The sequence below is a fragment of the Panthera onca genome, chromosome D1, assembly GCF_046562875.1.
Source record: "Panthera onca isolate mPanOnc1 chromosome D1, mPanOnc1 haplotype 2, whole genome shotgun sequence".
NCBI classification, from domain to species: Eukaryota; Metazoa; Chordata; class Mammalia; order Carnivora; family Felidae; genus Panthera; species Panthera onca.
Window position 1 is genome coordinate 33,261,994 of NC_138348.1, and position 27,195 is coordinate 33,289,188.

Here is a 27,195-nt window from a genome sequence, read left to right on the forward strand (position 1 = left end):
TCCTTTGAACTCTTCGTATTTGCTGCTGAGAACCTAGCAACGAATTTGGAGGATTTGGAGGATTTGGAGGATTTGGCATCCTGTAGTTATTCACTATCTGGATTCTCCCTATCTGAACCTAGAAACCAAGTAGATCTGAGTGGTAAGGGGTATGTCTTATTTCTAATGAAACAGCATCAAACTCTTTTGTAACCTTTTTTCCACCTGTCGTATTGTTAATATATTTCTGTATCATTGAATGTGTTTATGACATCATTTCTAAATGGTTGGCTAAGATTATTAAAATGTATTTTAAGTGTATTAGATATATACTAGAATATAATTAACTGGTTCACTATTGTCATATATTTAAATGTAATCTATTAGTAACTATGTTGCCATAAAAATCCCTGGATCTAAAGCATTGCTGTCCATGATCTTCTTGTAATAAATTTTCCATATCAGTTTTGTCACTAGTTATTTCTGTGATGGATTTTGAACCGTGTAGGCAGTCACATATTCAGGGGTCGTGGCATGATTCAATGATTGTAGAAACCAGTGTATTCTGCTGTGTCCCTGTTGCATGATGTTTGTAAAACACAAATTTATTCCTGGAGAAGTGCACAGTAGTACTTGCTTCCTCTTAGAAGGGCACGGGACTTGAGAAAGATCTTAAGATTTGATGCCAGGTGGGCTTGTTTAAACTTTTTCGCTTCAATTTCCTATCTGTACGATAGGAATAAAAATAATACCTGTGTCACAGGATTTTTGTGAGGTTTAAATGAGACAGAATATGGTGACTGGTATTGTTTTATTGGTATTGTTACTGATAACATTGCTATTTGTGGCCTTTCTAAAGCTTTTTCATTTATTTTCAGAATTAATGTGATTTATTGAGACCCCAGAGTTTTAGCCTCAAATTTTAACATTTCTAATTCCATTATTTAATGCAGTAGCTTTCAAAATATTTGTTCCTGGTGAGAAATATACTTTGCTTCATGTCATACACAAATGCATACATATACGTATCTGAAACGATGTCTTGATTTTGTGCAAAATCTGGTATTCTGTCCTTCCTTCCTTCCTTCCTTCCTTCCTTCCTTCCTTCTTTATTTAGAGCGTGAGTAGGGAAGGGGCAGAGAGAGAGAGAGTACCAAGCAGGCTCCGTGCTGTCAGCGCAGAGCCCAGCATGGGGCTCCATCTCATGAACTGTGAGATCATAACCTGAGCCAAAACTAAGAGTCAGATGCTTAACTGACTGAGCCACTCAGGCACCCCTTTATTTTTTGTTTTTAAAACCCACAGATTGGTTTTAGACTCAGTTTGGAAAACACTGATCTAGTGAGCCATTGGTAAAGTGGAGTTCAGTTTATGGTATTTAGCTTTATCTCCAACCTAGAGATTCACTTATTACATTAAGGAAAGGAGGAATCCCTTCAAGTTATTTCAGAGTCAGCATACAGTAAAAGAAGTCAATTAAATTACAAAAAATTCAAAAGGGAGCCTGAACTTTGGAGTCACATAGAACAAGCCTAAAATTTTAGTTTTGCCATTCTAACTGTGACCTTGGGAGAGTTACCCAATTTCTCTGAGTCCCAGTTTCTTTATCTGTAAACCAGATGTTAGAGAGGCAATAATAGTGTGGTTAAAAGCATAAATTCTTGAGCTGTACTTTCTGGATTAAAAACTTGGGTCTTGGGCATATCGTTAACCTCGCTCTGCCTCAATTTCTTTATCAGTAAAAGGGGGAGAATAATATTGACCTCATAGTGTTGTTATGAGGACCCAAGTGAACATAAGGAGATACCCTAGTATATAGGAAGCATTCAATGAAAATTAGTTGTTATTATGTATTAAAACAGATGATAATAATAAATCCTGAAGATTTGTTTTGAGAACAGATGAAAATAATGAGTATAAAGTCCCTACCACAATGATTAAGCAGGTAGCAGGGTATGCTTAGTTGAAAGATTAAAATCTCTTCATGTATTTAGTACTTTGAAGTTTCTTATGGCTACATCATTAACTCTAAACCAATTAAAATATTTTAGCATGAATCTTGGTGTATCATTCATGCCAACGGTATAAAAACATATAGGCCCACTACTCACTTTATAAGTTTATTTTACGTTCTTGTGATATTCACATTTATTTTCATGCCTTTTCCTTGCTTTGTTTTGTTTTTCTTTTTTTCAAAGATTCTATTTTTTAAGGAATCTCTACATCCAACATGAGGCTCAAACTCACATCCCTGAGATCAAGGGTCACATGCTCCGCCGACCGAGCCATCCAGGCGCCCTATTCCTTGTTTTATTTTCTAAGTGATGCTTTTCTTATTTTTCTGTCCTACTTTATTGCATTCTCTAATTTGTTTACAAGTCGTACCATTAAAAGCACAGATTATTAGTCATAAGGAACAATTCATTTCAGATTCTTGTTGAGGACCAGAAAGTAACTTTGCCAACGTTTCAGTTCCTGGCAAAGCTGAGACTGGGTCCTCGTTCTTTCAACTTCCAATTTCTTAAGTGTTTTTTCCATAATATCAAGGTGTATTGTAGAAATGAATGGGTCAGACTTAGTATTTAATTTTGAACTTACCCTACCGGTCTTGTTTTTTTCCTTGAAAACTTAAAGGAAAATTTAAAGGGTAATTGGGTCATTAAAAAATCATCTCTTCTCCTAAATTTTATTTTAGCAACAGATTTTTAGACAGGCATTTGTTTCAGACATGTCTCTAAGACTGAATTAAAAAACTATTTTAAAAAAAATTAAAAATTTTTTATTATTTTTTTTAATGTTTATTTTTGAGAGAAAAAGCGAGTACACATGCAGGTGAGGGGCAGAGAGAGAGGGAGACAGAGAATGTCAAGCGGTCTCTATGCTGTCAGTGCAGAGCCTGATGTGGGGCTCAAACTGTGAACTGTGAGATCATGACCTGAGTGGAAATGAAGAGTCAGATGCTCAACCAACTGAGCCACCCAGGCACCCCTAAAATTTTTTTAAAAATTAAAAAGAAATTGCTTTAATCCATCAACATATGGTGCTTATAAAATTGGTTATATTTGTAACTAATGTTGAGTGATATAGTAAATGTTGAACATTAGTATTATGAAAAACTAGCATATTGGTATTATAGATCATATACATTTTATATTTAAATTTTTATTATTTAAAAAACTTACTTAGACTGCCCTAAATTCTTTATAACCTTTAGTTAATTCTAATTTTTAACATTTGCTTTAACATTTTAATACAATCTGTTCTAAATTATAAAAATGATCTAGTGTGTGAATAATCCAGGTGCTTTTTTCTTTTTTTTCCCCATCTTGCCTATGGCCATTTCATTCATTAGCCCTTAATAAAGAAATAGGGCAGGATATATTTAGAGTTGATGAAACTCAAAACTGTAACTTTTCCTGATTCCTACCTTAGTGATCAAAAGTTCTTCGAAAGTCAGCAAAAGCTATTGAAATAAAAATACACATTTAGGATCCTTTTTGGATTTTGGTTTTCCATAATCCAGTGTTCACTCTGTGGGAAAATAACTATAATTCTGTTGAAACTCAGTGGTCTCCCAAAAGACATCCTAGGGTCTGTGTTGGAGAGGACGCTGGCTGTGTCTGGAAAAGGCATGGCCTGGTGGTAAACAGGTGGAGGCTGTCAGGCTGGGAATTCTGAGAGGGGCCGCCTATGTGTTTGTTGGGGAGAGGGGATTGTGTCTCAGAAAGGGATGTGTATTCTGGGGTAGCCAATGACTTGAACAGACATCCTGACAGTAGAGCACTGTTTGAGTCAGTTACAGCATTTTGTCAGTTATAGGTACTTTTGATCCTTCATCTTTAATTCTTACATCAACTAAAATTTGTGAAGAATAAGTCTGCTTTTTTCTCTGAGTTTTTAGTATAGTTACGTGAAGAATCTTAAAAGGGTACATAAATATAATCAATCATATTATTAGTTGTATGTTTAAATGACTACTTTCCTTAAAAATAAAATAAGAGTATTTTGGAAAATTTTGGATATGTGGTTGTCAGCTCTGTATCTAGCAGTCACACACACACACTTCTTCTCAGACCTTCTTCCCCTCACTGCTCCTACACTGTGGCAGCCTCCCAGTCAGCTCCCTCAAAGTAGTTGTCCTCCCTTCAAATGCAGTCTGCAAACTTGCAGGGTTCAGAATCATTCCCTTTCCCATGTATTCGTGCTTCGTAGTGTTCAATTTACTGTGCCTGTCTCGAAAGACCTTTTGCTATCTAGTTAGTACGACACTCTGACTTTCTAGTCTGCCCCGCCCTTGTCAAGCCATCTCCTCACTGACCCTCTTATGGTACTCATTTCCAACTACCGTGGTTCACACTGGTTCTCTCCTCTTCCCCTCCCTTCCTTTCCACTTCCTGAACTGTTAAACACAGCCCCTCACAATATGGTGCTTTAATGCTTTCGTATGTACATTCACATAAGATTGGAGACGTCTGGAATTTCATCTGTATCTCGGTTCTTGCTGTCTTTATAGTAGGCACTGCGTAAAAAAAGTATTAGGTGAATAATCAAGGCATAGCATCTGTAGAGGTAATGAAGAATCCCTTTAAAACCAAGATGGATATTTTACTTTTGGGGTGGTGAGGGGTGTATAGTGTTGAAAAGTTGGAAGACTTTCTGAACGAGTGAGGGCAGCTATTTTCTATGCAGCAGAATTTTAGGATGAGAGGTCATGGAAGACAGGTATCCTGCAACCAGTTGTTCTAAAGTCCAAAAGGTATGTTCTTGGTGTCAAGTTTTATCTTCATTTCATGTATCACACTGGAATTGTCTGACAGTTGAAAAATTGGCCCTCCACTAGCACCCACGCTCAGGTAGGTAGGTCTTTGGGAAAGGGAGGGCTGGGGAGGAGGAGTGAGGTCCAATGAAAGAGATATAAAAGTATCTGATTATTAGTATCTAAGGAGGGAGAAGAAAAATAACCAGTAATTATGGCAGTTGAGTCCTAGGAGTCTAGTTTGAACAGCATTCTCAACTAATGCAGTAATTTAACTGATGAGTGACAGAGTGGTGGCATTCAGCTCGAAGTTTTATTTGGCCATACCTTCTACATTCTTTCTCCTGAGGAAATGCCCAAACGTGTAGATTCGAGTGACAGCAAGGCAGTTAAATAATCTGGGATATGAATGTGGTTTTGTTTTACACTCCAGCAGCTATAAAATCAGTGAAGAAAAATCTGGATTCTTTTTTTTCTTCAAGAAAATTGAATCACTTCTCTACATTTCTTCTTTTGGTTAACTCTGAATTAAAATTTTAATTTAGGGATTATTTAACTCCTGTCCTTTATCTGCATTAAGAATCTAGAAGCTTTTTATAGCTAAAAAAGTTGCAATTCTCTTGAGCTTCTGCCAATAGCATACAGTGATGCCAAAATTTATGTGTGGGAAAGTTGATTTCAATGAGGGTAATTTAGCTGAAGTTTAGTCTAAGAACCTAGTGTTTTGCTGCCAAGCAATTATTTGCATTTCTAAAAAATGACTTATAGTTTTTACCAATGCTTTCTTTTCATCATAGACTAGTTACTGAAGTAAGTTATTGTCACTAATGGTGTACTTTCTATAAAGGAAATTATGTTCTTGTTTAATTTGGTTAATGTCAGACTTGCTTTTAATATGCTATTCAAGTACTTTTATTAAATGTTGCCTTTGTTTGAATAAAAATCTGTAGGAATTAAATCAACAGCTAGAAAAAAGAAAAGAAATGGAAGAACGTGAAAAAAGAAAGGCAATTGCTGAAGAAAAGCACAAGGAGTGGGTTCAGAAGAAGAATGAACAGGTAGGGAGAAAAAGAAAATGCACACCCACATACCGCTCCTTTTGCAAAGTCTTTTTCTTTTCATTACTCCTCATAACCTAGGTTTTTGTTATTTTCTCTCAGTTTCTTTCTTCTCTGACCTGATTTTTTTTCCTCTATCTTCATGGTCATTTGCTAAGTCTCTGTCTTCTACCCTTTGTTCTCTGCTTCTCTCCCTTTTTCCCTCCTGTGGCTTCCTTGTGTCTTGCTTCAGGTAGTCATGAAGTCTGTATCTCTAGGCCTGACATGCTGGAGTCTTGGGTTTCCATCTGTTCGGTTGGCAGGCAGCTCTAAGCCTGCAAATCTAAAACAACCCATTTGTGCCCATTCTCCTTCGATTTCTGTTATGAGTACTGCTGTCAGCTCAGCCACATCAGCATAATCAGAATTATATTCATTTGTGTGTGACCCCCCCTCACCCCACCTTTCCTGTATAGTCCCTACTCTCCTGTTTGTGATCTCTTCCTATCTGGTCCTGTTGTATCTTTCAACTTATTTACTGTTTATTTCCCCACACTGGATGTGAACTCCATCAGACCAGAGATTTTTGCCTCTTTTCTTCAGTTCTCTAGCAGCTAGATCAGTGCCTGGCACATAATAGATACTTGAAAATGTTTGTTGAGTGAATGAATACAACCTCTGTGTCTTTGCCAGACTGATCTTGCTAAAAAGGCAAACGTCATTCCCCAATTCAAAATATATTTTTTATGATTCCCTACCGACCTCTGAATGTTTTCACAATTCTAGCCTGGCTGGTGAAAGATCTTCTACTCTCTGCTCTCTGAGCGGTATCTTCCTCCTGTGGTTCCCTTCCTTCTGTGCTGTTGTTTCTTACTAGCATTCTTCTGGGAGCACACATAAGATTATCGTGGCCCATCTTCTTAGAGTATTAGTTTTACTGGAAATTTTTGAGAGGAAGAGTGTTATTTTCATATTAAAGCAAGCATAGATATTTAATGGGGTGGAATATAACTTTTATATTGTGTTTAAGATACATAATAGATTTCAAGGAAATCCCAATGGACTGTGCTCCCCACTCCCCAGGGATATGTAGTCATGAGAAGTTTTGAGAACACTTCCATTCTGTTTCTTACTTCCTTATTTTTTTATATTATACTTCATCAACATGGAATCTCATCATATCCTCCACCCTACCTTTCCCTTTATTATCCAACTTGAAGTATTTCCTGCATGAATCACTCACTGATTACATGCTTGAAATAGAAACTCTTTCCCTCTCTGAATCCTTGTTCAATTTATATCACTTTGTCATACACTGCCTTGCATTATCTATATATTTTGTTGCTATTTTGTATTATGCGTATATCTTTACTTCCTTATAATTTTAAGACTCTTAAGGATAGGAATTATTTTTTACATTATAACTTTTTAATCCAGTATAAGATCTAGCATCATTCTTTGTAATATAGAAAGCATTTTTTACTGGAATGTATGAGTAAATCTATTCTCTTTCAGTTTTATTTTATTATTTTTTGTTTCAAATTTTTATTTAAATTCTAGTTAGTTAATATATAGGGTAATACTGGTTTCAGGAGTGGAATTTAGTGACTCATCACTTACATACAACACCCAGTGCTCATCACAACAAGTGCCCTCCTTAGTACCCATCACCCATCTAGCCCATCCCTGCCTCCTCCCCTTCATCAACCCTGTTTGTTCTCTATAGTTAAGAGTCTTATGGGGCGCCTGGGTGGCTCAGTCGGTTGAGCGTCCAACTTCAGCCCAGGTCATGATCTTGCGGTCCGTGAGTTCGAGCCCCGCGTCAGGCTCTGTGCTGACAGCTCGGAGCCCGGAGCCTGTTTCAGATTCTGTGTCTCCCTCTCTCTCTGACCCTCCCCCGTTCATGCTCTGTCTCTCTCTGTCTCAAAAATAAATAAACATTAAAAAAAAAAAAAAAAAAAAAAAGAGTCTTATGGTTTGCTTCCCTCTCTCTCTCTCTTTTTTTTCCCCCCCTTCCCTATGTTCATCTGCTATCTTTCAGTTTTAATACATTCTTATATTGGCTCATAAATTAGACATTTTGAAAATACTTATCTTTTGTTTGTTTCCTATTGTGATTTTTATACATTTAGAATGGTACTGCTTTTCTTATTTGATCCAATTTTATGAATTTAGTCAAATATTTAAGTTACTGGACAGAGTTTTAAATTTTTCATTCTAGTTGTCCTTAACTATTATTGCATCTAATGCTCAATGGAATTAATAAGAGTACCTAACCAATAATTTCAGTAAGTTGAAGATGACATAGCTTTCTTCATCCAGATATTATAAGAAGGAAATTGGCTGGACGTGTGTGTGTTGTAACCATAAACATATTTGATCTTCAGAAGTAAGTTGTTATTATTTTTAAGTTGCTTCATTCCATAATATAACAAGAAAGGATTCTTTAAGTCTGTGTGACTATTTGCAAGCTCTGGGTGATAATTTTGTGAAGTTTTGGCTATAAAACAAAACTGTTTTACATGTACAGAATAGTATTCTCTCTCCTCTAAAAGCTTCTCTTATCTTTTAGCTCCATTAAGCTCATTTTACCATGCCAATCAAACATAGTTGTTGTTTTTCTGAGAATGTAAGATACCGCTGAGAGATGATATATTCTCTATTTTAATTAGTGTCAGTAGATCTAATCCAGTTATTTGAGAAAAAAATTTTTTTTTCTTTTGGAGGGAAATGGCTTGTCCTGACATAAATCACCAATTATTGAAAGCAAGAGTCCATAAGTATGAGAATAGTTCAGAAATGAGCCCTGAGAAATTAAATTTATTTATTCTGCAGAATTCTTGTACAAATGAAGGAATAATTGATTACTCTAATTTTTTTTTTTTCTTTCAGACCTGTCAGATTTCCTAGTTCAGTCTTAGTTAGATTTACCTCTATTTGTAAAGACTGCTCTCCTGGTTCTTCTCTTCCCGTCTGGCATCTAGCTTTTTTCTCCTCTGTTTACATTTCATGGTGTGTGGTCCCCCACTGCCTCTAGCTTCATTCACATTTTAGCTATATCTGTGGTGTAATTTTCTCTAAGTCATTTTCACTGTGTTCTATCAAGTAATCAGACAAAAAGAATTTATGTATCCATTAGCAAAGTTGGTTTCTTCTAATATGACTGTAAATTGTTAAGTCCTTTTCAAATAAATGGCTTATCTCATCTGGTACTCTTAAATTTGTGTGGCCATACTAATTCATATTTTTAGATTTATTTTTTTTTACAGCACGTTATCACATATTTTGTAAAAGGGCTTTTTATTTACCTTCATTGTTTTAAAAAGATTAAAAATAAAATTACTTTTAACTGTTAAGACATGGAACTGATATTTCAATGTAAAAAATTAATTCGGATCAATAAAGCAGATGATTGATAACACTGTTGTTATTCACACACTGAATACTTTTACACTGTGGCAGATACTACTAGAGGAACCAAAATAGAACTTCAGAAACTTTAAGTAACCAGTTATTTTGTTAGTTTACTTTAGTTACAAAAAACAAAGGTTCTCTCAGGGCCCCGTCCTGAAAAAGGGAAGATTTATTATTGTGCTCTGTGTGGTATAGAACTGGAGTGCCAGAAAACCTGAAGCCACTTAGTAACGGGCTGCTCTCTCTTAGTCCATCTCTCTGAGTGCCTGCTCTGTTCTTTTGCTAACAGCTAAAGGCATTCCATTCTTTCTTTGGCATAAATTCTACAGAAAGTCTTTTTGATGTTTTAAAAGAAACATCATTGAACTATAATTTACATACAATAAGATACACCTTTCTTAATTTTGATGAGACTTGACAAACTTGTATACCTGGATAAACAGTGCCACAGTCGGCACATAGAACATTTCCATCACTCCCAAAAGTTCCCTTGCGCCCTTTTGTAGTCAGCCTCTGATCTCCACCCACAGTGGGCCTCAGCTCCAAGGAAACCATTAGTCTCCTTGCTGTGCCTTTGGATTAGATTTACCTTTTCTAGAATTTCATATAAATGGAATAATAGAATATATATTCTTTTGCATTGGGCCTCTTTTGTTTTTAAAATTTCCTGGTATTGATTTTGCCTTCTTTTTTTTCAACAATAAGTATTATATTCTATGTAATTTCACAAATTGTCCATCCATTTGCTAGTTGATGGGAAATTGGGTTATTTCTGATTTTGGGGTATTATGAATAAAATTCTCTGATCACTTATGTACAATTTTTTTTAAGTTTATTTATTTTGAGAGAGAGAGAGCCCAAGTGGGGAAGGGGCAGAGAGAGAGAATCCCAAGCAGACTCCATGCTATCAGCACAGAGTGCAATATGGGGCTTGAACTCACAAACCATGAGATCAGTATCTGAACCAAAACCAAGAGTTGGACACTTAACTGATTGAGCCACCCAAGGCGCCCCTGTACAAGTCTTTCTGTGGACATTTGTTTTCATTTCTTGGGTAACTGCTCAGGAACTGAATTGCCAGGTTGTATGGTAAGTATGTGTTTAAAAGAAATTGCCAAACTTTTTTAATATGCTTGTATCATTTTACATTTTTTATGACTATTGTATAAAAGTTCTAGCTGTGCCACATCCTTACCAAAGTTTATATTGTCAGTCTTTTTCATTTTAAGTCATTCTGGTGCATGTGTAGTGGGGTGTCATTGTTTTCATCTCCCTGAGATCTGAAATTTAGCATCTTTTCATAAGCTTATTGTATTAGTCTCCTAGGGCCGCCATAACAAAATACCACAGGCTGGGTAGCTCAGATGACAGAAATTTATTTTCTTATCGTTCTGGAGGCTGGTCTAAAATGAAGGTTATCAGTAAGGTTTGGTTTCTCCTGGTTTGCAAGATGGATGCCTTGTCTCCACATCATTACATGCCCTTTTCTCTGCATGAATATCCCTGATGTCTCTTTCTCCTCTTATAAGGACATCAGCCCTACTACTGGATTAGGACCCTATCCTTATGACTTTAATCACCTTCATTACCTCTTTAAAGGTCCTATCTCCAAAGACAGTCACTTTGAGGGTTAAGGCTTCAACATAGAATTTTGGGGGACACAATTCAGTCTATAACACTACCAACCATTTCTACATCTCTTGTCCTGTTTTTGTCTTGTGTTGTGCTTAAGTTTTTGCCCATTTTGTGGAAGGATTGTATGTCTTATTCATAAATTGTAAGAATTCTTTATATATTCCTTTAATTCATTCATATATATCTATATATAGATATACAGATATAGCAAATATTTCTTCCCATTTAATTTTCCTCAGTGGTATTTTTTAAAGGGAAGTTTTAAATTTTCATAAAGTTGATATTTTATTTTTTTATAGCTTGTCGTTTTTGTGTCCTGTTTAAGAAACATTTGCCTAACACCAAGGGGGTAAAAATGTCCTCCATTGTTTTCTCTGGGAAGTTGTATAACTTTAGCTTTTATCTATATTTTAAGTTAATTTTAATGTGTGGTAAGAATTAAGCATCAGGGTTTTTTGTTTTTTTTTTTTTTTTTTGTATATGGATGCTATATTGTTCTAACACTATTCGTTGAAAAGATAATCTTTTCCCTATTTAATTACCTTGGCACTTTTGTTTAAGATCAATTAACCGTCTAAGCATAGGTCTATTTCTGCACTCTATTCTTTCCCATTGATCTAATCCTGTGCCATTACCACCCAAGCCTATTACTGAAGCTCTATAATTCTTGAGTTTATAATTCTTTTAATCAGAGAGTGTAAATCCTCCATTTTTTCTTCTACAAAATTGTTTTAGTTACTCTGCATCTTTCCATATACAATTTAGAATTTCTCTGATCATGTTTGCTTTAATAAGGCCTGCCACATTTGGGATTGCATTAAAAATATAGATCATTTTGGAGGAAATTGACATCTTAGTAATATCAAATTTTAAATCTGTAAACATGATTTTTCTTTCTATTTGTGTCATCTTTAATTTCTGTCAGTGATTTTTTTTTTTTTAGTTTTCAAGGTACAGTGGTATTACACATGTTTTGTTAAGTGTATCCCTAAGAATTTCATGGTTTTGGTGATGAGAACAGTTATTTTGCTTATTCCTGATAGTATGTTAATGACTTCCATGTCTGGTTTTGATATCAGAGTACTACTGAGCTCTTAAAATGAGTTTGAATATTTACACTTTTTTTTTCTGTTTTCCAAAATAATTCATGTGGTGATTGGTATTATTTCTTCCTAAATGTGTGATGGAATCTGGCAGTGAAGCTATTCAAGGCTGGAGTTTTCTTTGTGGGAAAGTTTTAAATTCCGAATTGTTTTTACAGATAGAAGGTTATTCAGATCCTTTCTTTTCTTTTTGAATCAGTTTTGGAAAATGGAGTATTTTAAGGAATTTGACATTTCATTTAAGTGGAATTAATTGACATAAAATTGTTTTTAACTTTCATTCATCTCTGTGTCTGTATGATCTGTGATCTGCCACTTATCTGTGTGACCTTAGGCACATGGCTTAACCTCTTTGTGCCTTCATTTCCCATTTGTAAGGTAAGATCATAATAGTGCTCACCTCATATTGTGGTCATAAGAATTGACATAGTACAAACGTAGAAAGTATATAGAAAAGTAACAGGAAGAGTCAGCACTCAGTAAATGTTAGCTGTTATAATTGAAGACAATGTAGGGACTGGGTGACTCCTCGTTGATGAGTTGTGGAAAAGTCTCATGCGTCAGTGAGCCAGATATGCTACAAGATCCTTTTCAATCTCGTAGCTTTTCTGACAGTAGAGTAGTTAAAATCCAGTATTGTTTCCGTGGAAATCAGATTCTCAGCAAGAAAGGATTCCTTTTTGGAGCTATCATCTGGCCAGCAAGACAGAAGTACACTTAGCAACTTGGGGAATGACTCAGGCTTTGATTTTTAAGACTTGCTTTTCCTGCATAGGACTGGACATATATTGTATGTAATTGATGTTTGTTACTTGGGTGTTAATTGAATTGCTTATATTAAAGTATTCTACAAGATGCTTTCAGTGGAAGAATTTTTTTTCTTAGCCCATATTTCTTTGCTCCATGAAGGGTGATGCATATGGCATCTGTATTGCATGTACTTATGCCTTGCATGTTGTTTTCTACACCTTTGATAAAGAGAGCTAGCCATGTCATTGGCTTATTTAGAATGTGACTGTGTTGGTAAATTGTATTCTGAATGAAAAAGAAAAAAACATTGAGTTATAGTCCAATTTTTTTCTGTAAAGAGCCAGATAAATAGTTTAGGCTTTGCAGGCCATACACTCTGTTGTAGCCATTCAACTTTGCTGTTGTGGTACAAAAATAGCCATAGACAACAAATATATAAATAAATTGGTATGGCTCCATTTCAATAAGACTTTATTTACAAATATAGGTGGCTAGTGGACCATATTTGGCTTGGGGACCATTGTTGGCCAACCTCTGATCTGTGTAAGACTTACAAGAATTGTATAGCTAGAGATTTGTCTGTATGTACCCTTATAGCAGTATCTAATGGTCCAAAATGTTATTTTTTTGTTCTCTGTAACTCACTGATGGAGAAGATTTTATCTAAGTGTTCATATTGGCAAACTGTCCAAGAAATGTAGGTATATCGCTCCTATTTTAGAGTGAAGGTCAACATTTATTAAAACATACAAAATTCAGGATAGTCTAACAGGTTGTAATTTCTGTTCACTATCAATATATCTGTATTGAATACCTACTATTTACTTAGCACTGTACAGGCTCTGAGTTTACTTTCATGAGCAACGTCTTTGTTACTGTTATCATGAAACTTACAGCCCAGTTGGTAGACTAAAATTGACCAGGTATGTTACATATTTTCATAAGCCACATTGTGTCGGTCGCTATGTTTCCACCTATTTTAAGAAATAACTGAAGTTTGAAAGATTACTTCATATAACACTCATTGCTTGTATGAGCATAATTATAAATATTCCAATTAAAACTCCTTCATTTTTATTTAAGAAAAAAAAAGAAAGGGAACAAAAAATTAATAAAGAAATGGAGGAAAAAGCAGCAAAGGAGATGGAGAAAGAACATTTGCAAGAAAAGGCAAAAGAAAAATATCAGGAATGGTTGAAGAAAAAAAATGCTGAAGAATGTGAGAAGAAGAAGAAAGAAAAGGTATTTTTATTAAAGTGACCAGTTGAGATGTATGGCTTTGGTGTTCATACATGCCAACTATATTGTATAAAAAGTTTCTCACGGAGGGGATGCTCTCGGGTGGCTCAGTCAGTTAAGTGTCCAACTTCCACTCAGGTTGTGATCTTGCAGTCTCGCGGTGGATTTGAGCCCCGCGCCGGGCTCTGTGTTGACAGCTCAGAGCCTGGAGCCTGCTTCAGATTCTGTGTCCCCCTCTCTCTCTGCCCCTCCCCTGCTCACGCTGTTTCTCTCTCTGTCTCAAAAATAAATAACAAATTTTTTTTTAATTTAGTAAAAAAAATTTTTTTTAAGTTTCTTATGGAAAATTGGTACCATCTTAGCATAAAATAAATATATGAAGCTATCCCTACTTATTTATACTATGTGTAAGTTTCAGAAATGAATATGAATTGTGGTTTTGTTAGGTTGACAAATATTAATAAGCCTGTTGGTATATTTTCAGTCTGGTTCAAACTTTATCATTGTTTATGTTTTAAATATTTTTAATGTGTTTTTATGAAAGTCTTATTACATTTTATTAATTACTGTTCTATTTTAAAACAACAAATTGTTGGTGCGCCTGAGTGGCTCAGTTGTTAAGCATCCGACTGACTCTTGGTTTCGGCTCAGGTCATGCTTTCACAGTTCCTGAGTTTGAGCCCTGTGTCCAGCCCTGTGCTGACAGCACAGAGCCTGCTTGGGATTCCCTCTCTCTCTGCCCCTCCCTGCCTGCCTCTCTCTCCCTCTGTCTCCCTCTCTCTCTCTCTCTCTCTCTCTCTCTCTCTCTCTCAAAAGTAAATAAACGTTAAAAAAAAAAAAACCCATAAAATTGCTTTTTTCTTCTTGGGTTTGACGTCTTACTGTTGTTTAGAGGCAGCCATCTTTATTTAGATCATATCCCTGATCATGTCAAATTTTGCTCTCAAATTATATAAATATGACTTAGTATTTATGATCAGTAAGCCTTTGGGGTGGGGAGCTACTGGGGAAAAGAGTCAGTGCAATTTGAATAGAATTTTTAGTTATAGAATATCACTAGAGATTCTTTGGTCTTGTCATTTTAAGGAAAAAGAAAAACAACGGCAAGCTGAATTACAGGAAAAAAAGGAAATAGCTGAGAAAAAGTTTAAGGAATGGTTGGAAAATGCAAAAAATAAACCTCGTCCAGCTGCAAAGGGCTATGGTTATGCCAACGGAAAACTTACAGGTTGGTTTTAATGTTATGTGGCTTACATAAATATGGCTTGCAGGAGCAAATATTATACATTATGTTTCCTTTTGACAGAAATAGAAATGTGTAAAAATCATTTTTCTTTCAAATTACTATTTTCTGGAAGATTATAACACACTGTGTTCCTATAGAGATACAATAAATTTATTGTCATTCTCTATAAATCAGGTATATTTTAAAGGCAGTAGTTGCGCAAGTAATGATTTGTAACATTAAGAAACACATTGAAACTTTCTTATGTTTTTGGCTTTTGAAGCCTTAAGGAGGATGCATTTAAGGGGCCTTTTTTTCCTCCCCTTCCTGTAACCCTCCCTGAGGCAGAACTTGCAGCGTCTCGGGCACATTTGTTTTGCAGGGCGGAGTACTGCGCGGCCTGTGACCCCGACACAAAACCGGTGGGCCTTCGGGCTTGCCCTTGTTGGAAATGGCGCTGCATGTTTTTCTTTGTGCCTCATGTTGGAAGCTCAGGCCTTGCTGACAGCTGCCTTCACTTGTTTAAGTGATTTATTATTAAAAAATACTCCCATTCTGTTCTGTTCACACAATAGAACATATTCCAGACTTTGTTTTGACCATCTCGGTGAAGTGTGTGTTGACATATCTCTGCAGTCAAAGTGGGTTGCCAGTGTCTGAACGACACATTCCTGCTGTCAGGGTTCAGGCCTCTCCCACATGTCATAGAAGTCATCCATTACAGCTAGTAGGCACCGGGCATGGTCTGCTCTTTTTTCTTCTTTTCCTGTCTGAAAAAAAATAGTAATAAGCAGTGGTTTTGACCAAAGGATTGGATGGGAAAGTGAAAACTTTAGGTGGGAATATACGTATTTACTAGAAGTTATTTGCTAAAATAATGGATTATTTTATTAATTTTTTTGCAATTTAAATGAGTTTTGTTCAAATAAACTTTTGTCTGCAAATGCTCTACTGCTTTTAATAAGCAAAATTTTAGTGATATTATGAAATCTGATCAATTTGAGTGATAGTAATGTAGAATTCCAGTCATTATGAATAAGAGTTTTGTTCACTTTAGCTAAATATGCACTATTGCAATATACTTTTTTTTCTCTCTCTCTCTAAAGTTTAGTATCTGACTAGGGAAAACTAGTACAGAATCAGTGGTTTCCCAGACTGAGGTAAGAAAATGAAGATTTTGTTCAATTTAAGGGTTCAAAAAGGGATTTCCTAGTAAAATTTTTATATGAGGTTTTATTTATATAGATTTTAAGAACACTCTTTGGACTTCTAGAATTATCATTTATGTTTTAATTTTTACTGCAGTACTTACTGTATTGGAAAAATGTTACTTGTTTGAAAATATTTTAGAGTTCAAGTTTTAAATGGATTAAGTTGGCTTCTCAGTGATATTTTTGCCCTTTTGATACTGTAACATTTTTCTAGGAATTTAAAAATAAGTAGTTTCTTTGATCTTAAGAAGTTTTTTCTTGTTTTGTTCTGACTTTTTAATAATTTTAGATTTTTACAGTGGAAATTCTTATCCAGAACCAGCCTTTTATAACCCAATTCCATGGAGACCCATTCATATGCCTCCTTCCAAAGAAGCTAAGGACCTATCAGGAAAGAAGACTAAAAGGCCTGTAATAAGTCAGCCACACAGGTCATCGTCTCTGGTGGTTCAGAAAGCCAGAAACAATCTTTGCCTTGGAACTCTGTGCAGAATACAAAGATAGCAGATATGGGAAATTGCATGCTTTTACCTGGAGCTATTTAATTTTAACATTAGAATAGTTTTTTTACTGCTCAGGCAGCAGCTCAACATTTGATGTGATTATTAACAAGTTCATGTTTTTGCATTTGTATATGTTGTCCTTAGAGTTAATTGAGGAAGATGTTTTATACATTTTCATTTTTATAAGTGCTTCAAGGTAGATCTTGGCATATTGTTTCACAGGATAGGTGACTGGATATCTAACAATTGTGTTTCTATTTAGCTTGTATTAAAACGACATTGTAATACCAGTAAAACCAACAATTTGTATGGTGTTCTTTCATACTCTGTGTTTATTTGCGTTTATGTTTATCATAGTAAGATTAAGCTTAAATTGTTCAAATAAGCTTTTGTAAACTGCATGCTCAAAATAACTCTTAGAAGAATCTAAATGGTTAGACTTCTAGAGTAATCAAACACAGTCTTCCTTGATAGCTTTTGGTGTATTTTTCCTTATGTATACATTTTCAAATAACTAGAGGCATGTTTTTTATAACAAAGAAATGAGGGTTGAGTTTTTGAAAGGGAAACTTAAAAGCATTGTTATAGGCTCTGGATCTTAGGTTAACATGTAGCAATCTTGAGACACTAATAGTATTTTGCTGTACTTCATACAAATACTTATACATTCATTATAATTAGGTAGTTAATTTTGAAATTAAGGTTAGCAGTACATTATTTTTTAATGTTAAGGGTTAAGTGATATTTATTGAAGCTAAGATCTTACTAATGAATACATAATAAGGAAAGTAGTTCAAAGGATTACTGAACTAGCATTCAGCACTTTTTACTAAATTTTAAAAGTCTGTATCTTTTTTTAGGGACCGTCAAGAAATGAAGATTTGTTGTGGCAATATAAAGTTCAGTAAATTGATTTAACAGTGATTCCTATTTAGAATATACATATTCCATGTTTCTGCTAGGTTAGTAATTTGCCAAGTTTCTAGTGACTAACGGGCAGTGGTGTTGACCAACGCAAAGGAGCGACAGTAGAATCTTTGAAGGGCATTCACGTCATCAGAAATCTAGGAAAATTCACTTCTAAGCAGGAAACAGTTTGGGAGGCGCCAGTAGGGTTTGTTGGGACGGAATAGTGGTCAGACTTATAAGCCTGACCATCCTTCTCAGAACCTCTTAGACATAGTGATATTTTCAGACAATCATTCCACTTGAACAAATTCACCCCTGTAGAGAGAACGTGCAATTTGCCAGTGTAGTGATAAACTTGTGTGTTGCTTATCGCTAAGTATCCATAGGCCTGAATTCCTGCGAGTTTTAGATGTATGTTATATTTAAGAAACCTTCAATTTCACACAGTAGATTCAGGTGTTTAGGCAACTTCTAGCTATAACCGTAATTCTAGTAATACTTTGCTCAATCAGTCATTAATTACTTTGACCAGTATTACAGCCGTCTCTCCTTGTCTCTGGTTTCGCTTTCCATGGCTTTAGTTACCTGTGGTCAACCACTGTCCCAAAAGAGGGTAACTACAGTACAATAAGGTATTTTGAAAGAGAAGCCACATTCACATAACTTATTACAGTATATTGTTATAATTTGTTCTGTATTATTGTTAATCTCTCACTGTGCCTAATTTACAAGTTAAACTTCATCATAGGTATGTGTGTATAGGGAAAACCAGTGTATCTAGGGTTTGGTACTATCTGTGGCTTCAGGCACCCACTAGGGAGGGGTCTTGGAACGTATCCCCACAGATAAGGGGGAACTATTGTAATTGAACATTTACTCTGTAACAGATGTTTTGCATACTGATTTAGGAATTTAAATGACATATTTCTTTAATTCAGTCAACATTTTCGGCCTAACCAGGAAAACCTATAACAGACTAAATGCTATAATACACTGCTTAAAAATGAAGTACAGGGGCATCTGGGTGGCTCAGTCGGTTAAGCATCCAACTTTAGCTCAGGTCATAATCTCACCGATCTCGTGGGTTTGAGCCCCGCCTCGGGCTCTGTGCGGACAGCTCAGAGCCTGGAGCCTGCTTCAGATTCTGTGTGTCCCTCTCTCTCTGCCCCTCCCCCTATCACACTCTGTCTCTCAAAAATAAACATTAAAAAAAAAAATCAAGTTCAAAGTTCATCTAGGAGCATAAATGAGAGGTAGTTCAGCCTATGAAGGGATTAAGAAAGGCTACAAAGAGAAGGTGACATTTGAGCTGGTAAAAAATAAGCAGGAGTTTTCTGGATGGTCACGAGCTGACCATACTCATTAACATGCAGCAAGAAGTATCTGGGAGAGAAGTAGGGGTCAGAGTAAAAAAGGTTCTGTGTATGCTGCAGAATTTGGACCTGATCCTAAGGACGTGTGATGTCCTTTTTTACTTCTCCAGTGATCCACTGTAAAAAGATTTTGATACCAAACTTATTTACTATTAAAATCCATTTTTTATTAATTGGAAACTTCAATCAACATATCTGATCACCAGGAGGTTAGTGTTTTTAACCTGAATCCATTTTTCTTGATGTCCGGATACTTGATATTTTATGCATTACAGACATTATAACATTTGAAATTTCTGTTGAGGTTTTTAAAATCTGTTTGACTTTTACTACCACTTTGGAAGTGTTCTGAAAAATCTAGGTAACCTATAATGTCAACAAATTCATGATCCAAGGGAAAGAACACAGGTATTGTAGACCTAAGTCTGTGAGTCCTGGTTTTATGTCTGTTTACCTGGAAGATGCCTCATTTTTTCAATGTTTAATACCTTATCTAATTTAGAAACTTATGGGGTTATAAAATAATAAGTGGGAGTATGTAAAAATGAAAGTTTCTTTTTGTATGATAATTCTGATAAGATATACCAAAGATATTCTTTGTCTTTAGTGATAATTGATTTATATAATAACTGGCTTCAGTTAAAGATTTACCAACAGTAAGTTAACTGGTCAGTGCTTGGGATGGACTTTCATTTACCCCTATTCTAAAAATAAAAAGGGAATACTGTGTTCATTTCTTTCAAATCGATTCAGTAAATATTTGTTGAATATCTAATATATGCTAGTTAATATTCTAGATGCTGGAGGTTCATCTGTGCATAAGAGAGCCCCTGCATGCTGCCCTCATGGGATCTTATGTGACTGGGATGGGAAACATACTAAGCATGTAAACAAACAGCACTTTATCTGGCTCTAGGTGTTGTAAAGAAAATAAGACAGAATATTGTGATAAATAGTTAACAGGGTAGAGGAGGGAGTCCACTACTTTAGATGGATGGGCTTCTTTGAAGCCTTGCCAAAACCTCGGGAAAGAGATATCCAGTCAAAGGGAACAGCCAGTACAGAGGTCCTAGAGCAAAAATGAATTTGCTATATCTGAAAAAAGGCCAGTGTGGCTAGAGAGGAGCCAGTGATGGGGAAAATAATAGGAGTTAAGGTTAGGGGGTCAGAGTATATATAATCCTGAGTTCACTAGATCAGGTTTTATTCTAATTATATTGAGATGCCTCTGGAAGATTTTAAGAAGGGGATTGATATAATCTGGTTTATACTTTGAGATTACTCTGGCGGCTGTGAAGAAATTGGCTTGTTGGGGACAAAGAATCAAATAAGGGAGACTCATGGGAAGGATTTTGCAGTATCCAGGAAAAGAGCTCATGTAGTTTGGAGTAAGATGGCAGCCGCAGCCTGGTAAGAGGGAGAGATGGATTTGGGTTATACTTTGGTGGTCGGGCAAACAGGACTGCTAACATTTGGATGTCAGGTTGAGGGAAGGAGGAAAAATCAGATATGACTTCTAGTCATCTGCCTGATCAGCTGGGTGAATTTCATATTACAGAAATCAGAAGATGTGGTAGGAGCAGGTTCATTGCTGAGATGGGGGAGAGGAGTCCTGACCTAGATCTCTTAGGTTTGCAGTACCAACTTAATAGCCTGGTGAAGATGACAGTTAGATATTTTGTGTCTGATGCTCAGGAGACAGCCAAGATTAGAGAGAAATTTAAGCGACATTAGTATGTAGGTGGTATTTAAAAGCATAGGGACTGGATCACATTACCTAGGGAGAGTTTAGATAGTAAAAAGAGAGGGCTCAGTATCCCAATATTTAGAAATTGAGCAGCCAGCAAGAATCCTGCAAAGGAGCATTCGGTGATGTCGAAGGAAACCCAGTAGGTGTGATCCGGAAGCAAGGAGTTGTGAGGTCTGTCCAGTGCTGCTTGAGAGATATGGAAAGCTGGAAAGAGCCTTCATAATTGGATGTGGTAAGAAGAAGAAAGGTCATTATTGACCTTGGTATTGAATACTTTCTGCATGCCAACAGCATTCTGTGTGCTTTTACGTGTACTAACTTTTTTAGTCCTCATGACAACCGTATGAGACAGTTGCCTTTATTATCCCCATTTTCTAGCTAAGGAAATTGAGTCATAGAGAAATTATGCTGCTTTTGTACCTAGTGACTCACAGAACAGGGATTGGAACTCAAGAGGTCAAAGTCCAAGCCTAACAACCATATTCTGTTTCCCTCCTATGTAATATGTATAATGAGAAAAACTGGTATGAGGGGCACCTGGGTGGCTCAATCGGTTGAGCGTCTGACTCTTGATTTCCACGCAGGTCACAATCTCATGGTTCATGGGATCCAGTCCTGTTTTGGGCTCCACACTGAGTGTGGAACCCACTTGGGATCCTCTCTCTAACCTCTCTGCTGCTCCTCTGCTCTTGTGCTCTCTCTCTCTCTCTCAAAATAAATAAGAGAAGTAAGTTGAAGAGAGAGTGCAGGTGAGAACATGGAGACTATACGTGAAGACAACTCTTGGGAGAAGTTTTATTGTGGAGAGGAGATAAATGGGATGGGAGCTGGAAGAGGACATAAGGTCAAAGACAGTTTTTGTTTGTTTTGCTTCAAGATGGTTGATAGGAAACATATTTCTATGCTGATGTTGATAATCAGGGCAAAAGAGGGGACTTGAAGAGTTAGGAGAGATCAAGGATGATTGTAGGAATGCTTATATAGAAGCAAGGAAATTTCCTCCACGTTGACAGGAGAGAGAGAACACATAGTGCATCGGTTCAGATGTAGCTGGATTTAAAACTGGTGGTAGGAGGATGAGAGAGGTAGTTCTTGTCTGGCAGCTTCTGGGTTCTCAAGTGTGAAGGGAAGCAAGTAAAGGGATAGAAATTGTTGCAAGTAGGAGAGAGAAGGGAAAGGTAAGAGAATGAGCATCTTACTGGAGGTGGGGGAGGAATAAGTTTACCAGATAAATTAATGGGATTTACTGATGAGCGATGCTATTGCCATTTGATATTTTTGTTCCCAATTGGGACCAATGAGCAGAACTCTGTCATGTTTTACTCCATTTCTGGAGAAAAGTTTAGCTGTTTGGGATTAAGAGCAGAGCTGGGCTTAATTGGGGTTGGACAAAGAGGGCAAGTAAGATGGAGGGAGAACAGAATAAAGCATTTAGAGAGTGTTTTCTGGGAGTGATCAGAGCACTGAAACATGGCATCTAATAGGGATGATGGTGGATGGTGAGGAAGAGGTTTTCAGCTGGTGAGTGTCTCCAGTGCTCTTGCAGAATGCTAGGTTGGAGGGGCTGGAGGGAAGCTGGAGAGCTAGGAGCATGTTGTCAGATGATGATGATGACAAGATCAGACTATCACCATGGCGGTGGGTGGCCCAGATGGAGTCTGTCGATGGAATTGAAGAAATTAAGAAACCAACAGGCCAGGATTTGAGTGGGGGCGGGGGGGTTATATATGGTTACAATTGTCAAGAATTATGACAGTAATGTTAGAAGATGGTGAGCTGGGTGCTAGAATTTCAGTAACCAGGGTGACTTGGCCATGAGACAGAAAGAGCAATATTGGCTAGTGTGGTCAGCTGACATATCCTTCAGAAGAAATGAGAGTGTTGAAGGGGGTAGGAAGTGAAGCAGTTTGAAAGTGGCAACGGGGATCAGTGCTATCTCCACTAACTCCCAGCCTTGAGGTATACCCTGAAAGTGGGAGGCTGTAAAGGAAGAGCATTTTCAGGAGTCCACTCAGGCATGAAAAGCTTTTAAAACCATGGCAATAGCAGGATGGCTTGGGCCGGGTGGGCAGGGAGTAGAGACTAAAGACAGAGCCACCAGTAATGGTATTATGTAACCAGTCCCTGGATAGGTGACAGAATCAGATGAGGACAGTGGGATTGAGAGGAGAAATGTGTGAAAAATCTATCGAAAGTAGAACTTGGAAAGGATTGTTTTCAGAGCTAACTGATGTTGACAATATTAGTGGAGAGAGAGAATACAGAAAAGGACACATTTGAAACAGGGGTTCTCTCTCCTATTAAATTGCTAATGAATAATGAAGGCAGTATATATACATGGCTTCAGAATCAAATCATACTAAAAGGTTTTTGATGGAAAACCGCTTTGCCTCACTTCTCTCTGCCTTCAGGGTCCTGCTCCCTTGGGGACATTTACTTGCATTATTTTTCGTTGCTTTCCTCCCACTATCCTCTGCTCCCTTTTTCTGCCATTTGTTCAGGCAGTTATTAGTGTTCCTGAATCAATGCTCTATTTTTCTTTTTAATTTGTCCCTTCAATCTCCACCCCCTCTCTAGGAAGAGGGACCGAGATTTCTTTGATGTTATCTTCTAATTTTTTCTTCTAAGTTTTTTTATGGCTACCTCATTTTAGATTCCAAGCATGCTCTTTTTCCTGTTTATTCCTTTCTCATGCTATCCTATACTTATTTTATGGTTGTAATATCTTTTCTTATCTCTAAGGACATTAATTGCATTTTTTGCCTTTCTTAATTGGCTGTGTTTCCTCCAGGTGCCCTTTTTTTCCCTTCATTTTCTCTCTCTCTCTCTCTCTCTCTCTCTCTCTCTCTTGTTGGTCCTCAAATGTTTGTTAATCCCTGTCTGACACTTATGTTCATAATATGAATCCCTGTCTGTTCAGACTTAAGAATAGGGCATTAAAAAGCTGAGTGGAAGCTGTGTGGGCACAGGCAGGCTTGTTGATGGTGGATTTTGTTTGTTTTTGAGGAAGCTTCCAAATACTTGGAAGTCTTCTCCTGAGGCTATTCAGTTTCTTAGAGAAGAATCTTCTAATCTTCCTGGGGGATACAAGCCAGCTGCCAGTTTTCCTGAGTAGAGTCTGGGAAGGTGGCTCCACGTATCACCATTCATAATGTAAACTATTATGTCACCGTGTTTCAGCCCAGTCAGTGCAGGAGCTCTGTCTCCCTGGTAGCTGGGGTCTCCATGTGCAATTTCAGTAGGCTGAATCAGTTCCTCTCTCCACCCCCCAGTATATATTTCAGGTTTTAGAGACCTTTAAACAGTAAAAGAGAAAAGGAAGGGAAAAATGCACCTGGAGGAGACAGAGCCAATTTAAAAAGAAGGAAAAAATGCAACTATCATTAGTATTTTTAGAGATGAGGGGGAAAGAAAATGCTACATCCATATTCTCCTAATTCGATTATTTTACCTCCATCCACTTTCTACCTTCTAACAATGCGTTGAAATCTTCAGTTAGCTATTGTGTTCTGTTCTCCTTGCCCTTGTGGATTTGTACTTTTTTTTTTTTTTTTTTTTTTTTTTTTTTTTAATTTTTTTTTCAACGTTTTTTTATTTATTTTTGGGACAGAGAGAGACAGAGCATGAATGGGGGAGGGGCAGAGAGAGAGGGAGACACAGAATCGGAAACAGGCTCCAGGCTCCGAGCCATCGGCCCAGAGCCTGACGCGGGGCTCGAACTCACGGACCGCGAGATCGTGACCTGGCTGAAGTCGGAGGCTTAACCGACTGCGCCACCCAGGCGCCCCTGTACTTTTTATTTCCCCTTAAATTCCTTTGCCATTTTAGCAGAGGTTGGAGAGGGAAAGGAGAAATTTGCATTTTATTAACCTGCTGCTTAATTGAAATCCTAACTTTAGTTGTGAGCAGATTGACATACGGGTGCTTGTGGAGACACAGGTTTGTTGCCCAGGTGAGGAATTCAGTTTAGGGATAGATTTTTAGACTTCCTTGGTTTAACATAATTATTGAAGCTATGGACATGGGTAACACTTCCCCAGGGGAGTTTGAAGTATGGCGTCCTTTGATTCATTCGACACATATTTGTCAAGTGCCTACCGCATGCTGGCAGGGAGAAGATGCACTAGGCCAGAATGTAGGGAACTGCTAGAAAGATAAGGAAGAAGGAAAGAAGGCACCGGAAGAGCAAAAGGAAAGGTGGAAGGGGATGAGAGGAGAGTGCTCCCACTGGGGAGGGAATTTTAGGGAAGGGAGCAGAGACGTTTTGCATAATGTTAAGTGCTACGTAAGAGTTCAGACGGGTGAATGAAGCCTTCTCTTGATTATTCCACTCATACTTATTGACTGTCTAGCACAGTGCTTGATTCTGCGATTAGAGTGGTCAACAAGACTGACCTGATATGGACCTGTTAGAGCTTCCATTCTAGCCAAGACAGGGCGTTAAACCAGGACCAGGACCTATCTTAAAGCGTGAGCTGTGGGGGCACATCAGGAGGAAGCTAACTTTGTGGGGGGATGAGGAAACGCTTCCAAGTAGGAGTGATTAAGGTAGGACCCAGTTTTGAGTACCTGAGTAAGTGAAACTTAGCATTTAATTACTTTGGAGGCTGGAGAGGAAGGAATAGGCTTAGAACAGGGATGGTTCCACGGGCAACTTTTTTAGAGACCAAGGATTGGTAATGTGACAGCTTTTGAACACCAAAGAACCTTTCAGATGGCTTGTATACATTAACACACTCTACAAAGTTACAAGGGAAATCTCTAAAATCTTAGTCATTTCTACAGAAAAAATCCTTAATATTCCACAGGAAAGTAAACCTTGAAGTTTGATGGTTAAAAATAGACCATCTGTGGCTTCAGGTTCTGAAGTAATACAGATGGGGCTATTTATTTAAAAAATAAATCACTAGTGATCTAATTAGCAATTCAAAGGTTGGCCTCTCACAGACTTGCTTAGTGTCATGTCCAGGACCCAGATGAAGGACAAAGTATGGAGTGGTTTACACTGCACCAGCAAATTACACTTTACGACTTAAACTAAAAACTAATTTTTCTTTATTGAAAAAAGAAAACATGGCAAATAATATTCAAGTGTTTACTGTGCCCATTAGTATTCCAAATTAAATTCATGTGTTGGCTTGACAAAAAATAAAACACACAAAGTTACTTTGCAGTGAATTTACCTACTGTTGATAATGGCAGTCTGCCTGAGAGAAAAAAATTTTTCAGAAAGGGCAGTGGTATCTTGAAATTCCTTTTAAAATTGGAAGGTGGTAGGAACACTCGAGAAGGGAAAATATTCAATTATCTGTCAATAGGGAGAAAGTTGTACCTTATGTGTGAGAGAAAGAAGTTGGCCAGGAACACTGTGCTTTTCTTTCCCAGAAACCACAGAGCCTCCTCCTTTCCCCTTCTCATTCATGTGCTCTAGGCTGATGGAACTAGCACAGAACTTGGAAAAAAGGGGGAACCTCTCCCTTCCCACCAGCTTCATGGTCCTGGGAACCACCTGAGAGCCATAGGGAGATGGAAGCAATCTTGGTTTCTCTTTGGTGGCATGGGAGTGGAATGTTTTCAACTTTAGTTTGAATAAATTTACCAAAACTGCCCAGCACCTCCCAGTCTATGACTTCCACCTCCCTCAGCCCGGGGCTTTGCTTTGTTGGTGTGGGCTGAGATGCAAAGTGCCCACACAGGTAAATCTATAAGGCAAATCTTAAAAGATGTTTGTCTCTCAGTAAAATAGAGGAAAGTCTCACTAATTTATTTACCTGTCCAGTGAAGACATTAGCCTAGATGATCGTGAGGCCCCTTTCTGCACTGTTTCTGTTATTCTGTGTGGTTCGTTTCTGCATTTGTAGGATGAGGAGTGCTTATACCTAGTAGGGATGGTGAGGGCAACATCGTCTCCTTCTTAGAGTGTGACATAAAAACGACTGACTTCAGGAATGCTTCCTCTGGTCCATGCCCAGCTTCTGCCAGGAGGCAGCCTGGCTCAGGGGAACAGTAGTCTGGCTGAGTTTGAATATGTGCTCTGCTACCTACACTGTGGGAACTAGACAAGTCTCCACCTCTCCAAGCCTCAGTGTATTCTAAAAAAATTGACTCAATACTTTCTCCAGAAGATAGTTGCAAAGATTAACATACCATGTAAAGGACCCGGCATCATGTGTGACACATAGAAGATGCTTTATTTATCATTTTGTGTCTTTTTTGATGATGGAAGTAGCATTTTATCTCCTGGCAGTAGATTATATGAGGATGCACATTTTCCAACAAGTATCATGACTTGTTAAGGAGAATTACTCATG

The 27,195-nt window shown here is 37.3% G+C and overlaps 1 protein-coding gene across 11 annotated transcripts in view; it reads left to right on the forward strand.

Moving 5' to 3' along the window:
- Nucleotides 1-27,195, forward strand: part of CCDC34 (coiled-coil domain containing 34) — a 170,158-nt gene that overhangs the window by 6,765 nt on the left and 136,198 nt on the right. For 5 of the 11 annotated variants that reach the window (XR_014135297.1, XR_014135296.1, XR_014135293.1 and 2 more), the window contains exons 3-5: nucleotides 5,686-5,793; nucleotides 13,758-13,916; nucleotides 15,000-15,141. Coding sequence is in view for 6 of the 11 variants with exons in the window: in XM_060606241.2 (XP_060462224.1) it covers nucleotides 5,686-5,793; nucleotides 13,758-13,916; nucleotides 15,000-15,141; nucleotides 15,521-15,798 (687 nt within the window). In the remaining 5 variants the exon portion in view is untranslated. Of the gene's footprint in view, nucleotides 1-5,685; nucleotides 5,794-13,757; nucleotides 13,917-14,999; nucleotides 15,142-15,520; nucleotides 16,299-16,638; nucleotides 17,175-27,195 lie in introns of those variants that run through there. The other 6 variants (XM_060606241.2, XM_060606242.3, XM_078433329.2 and 3 more) reach the window with 5 other exon arrangements.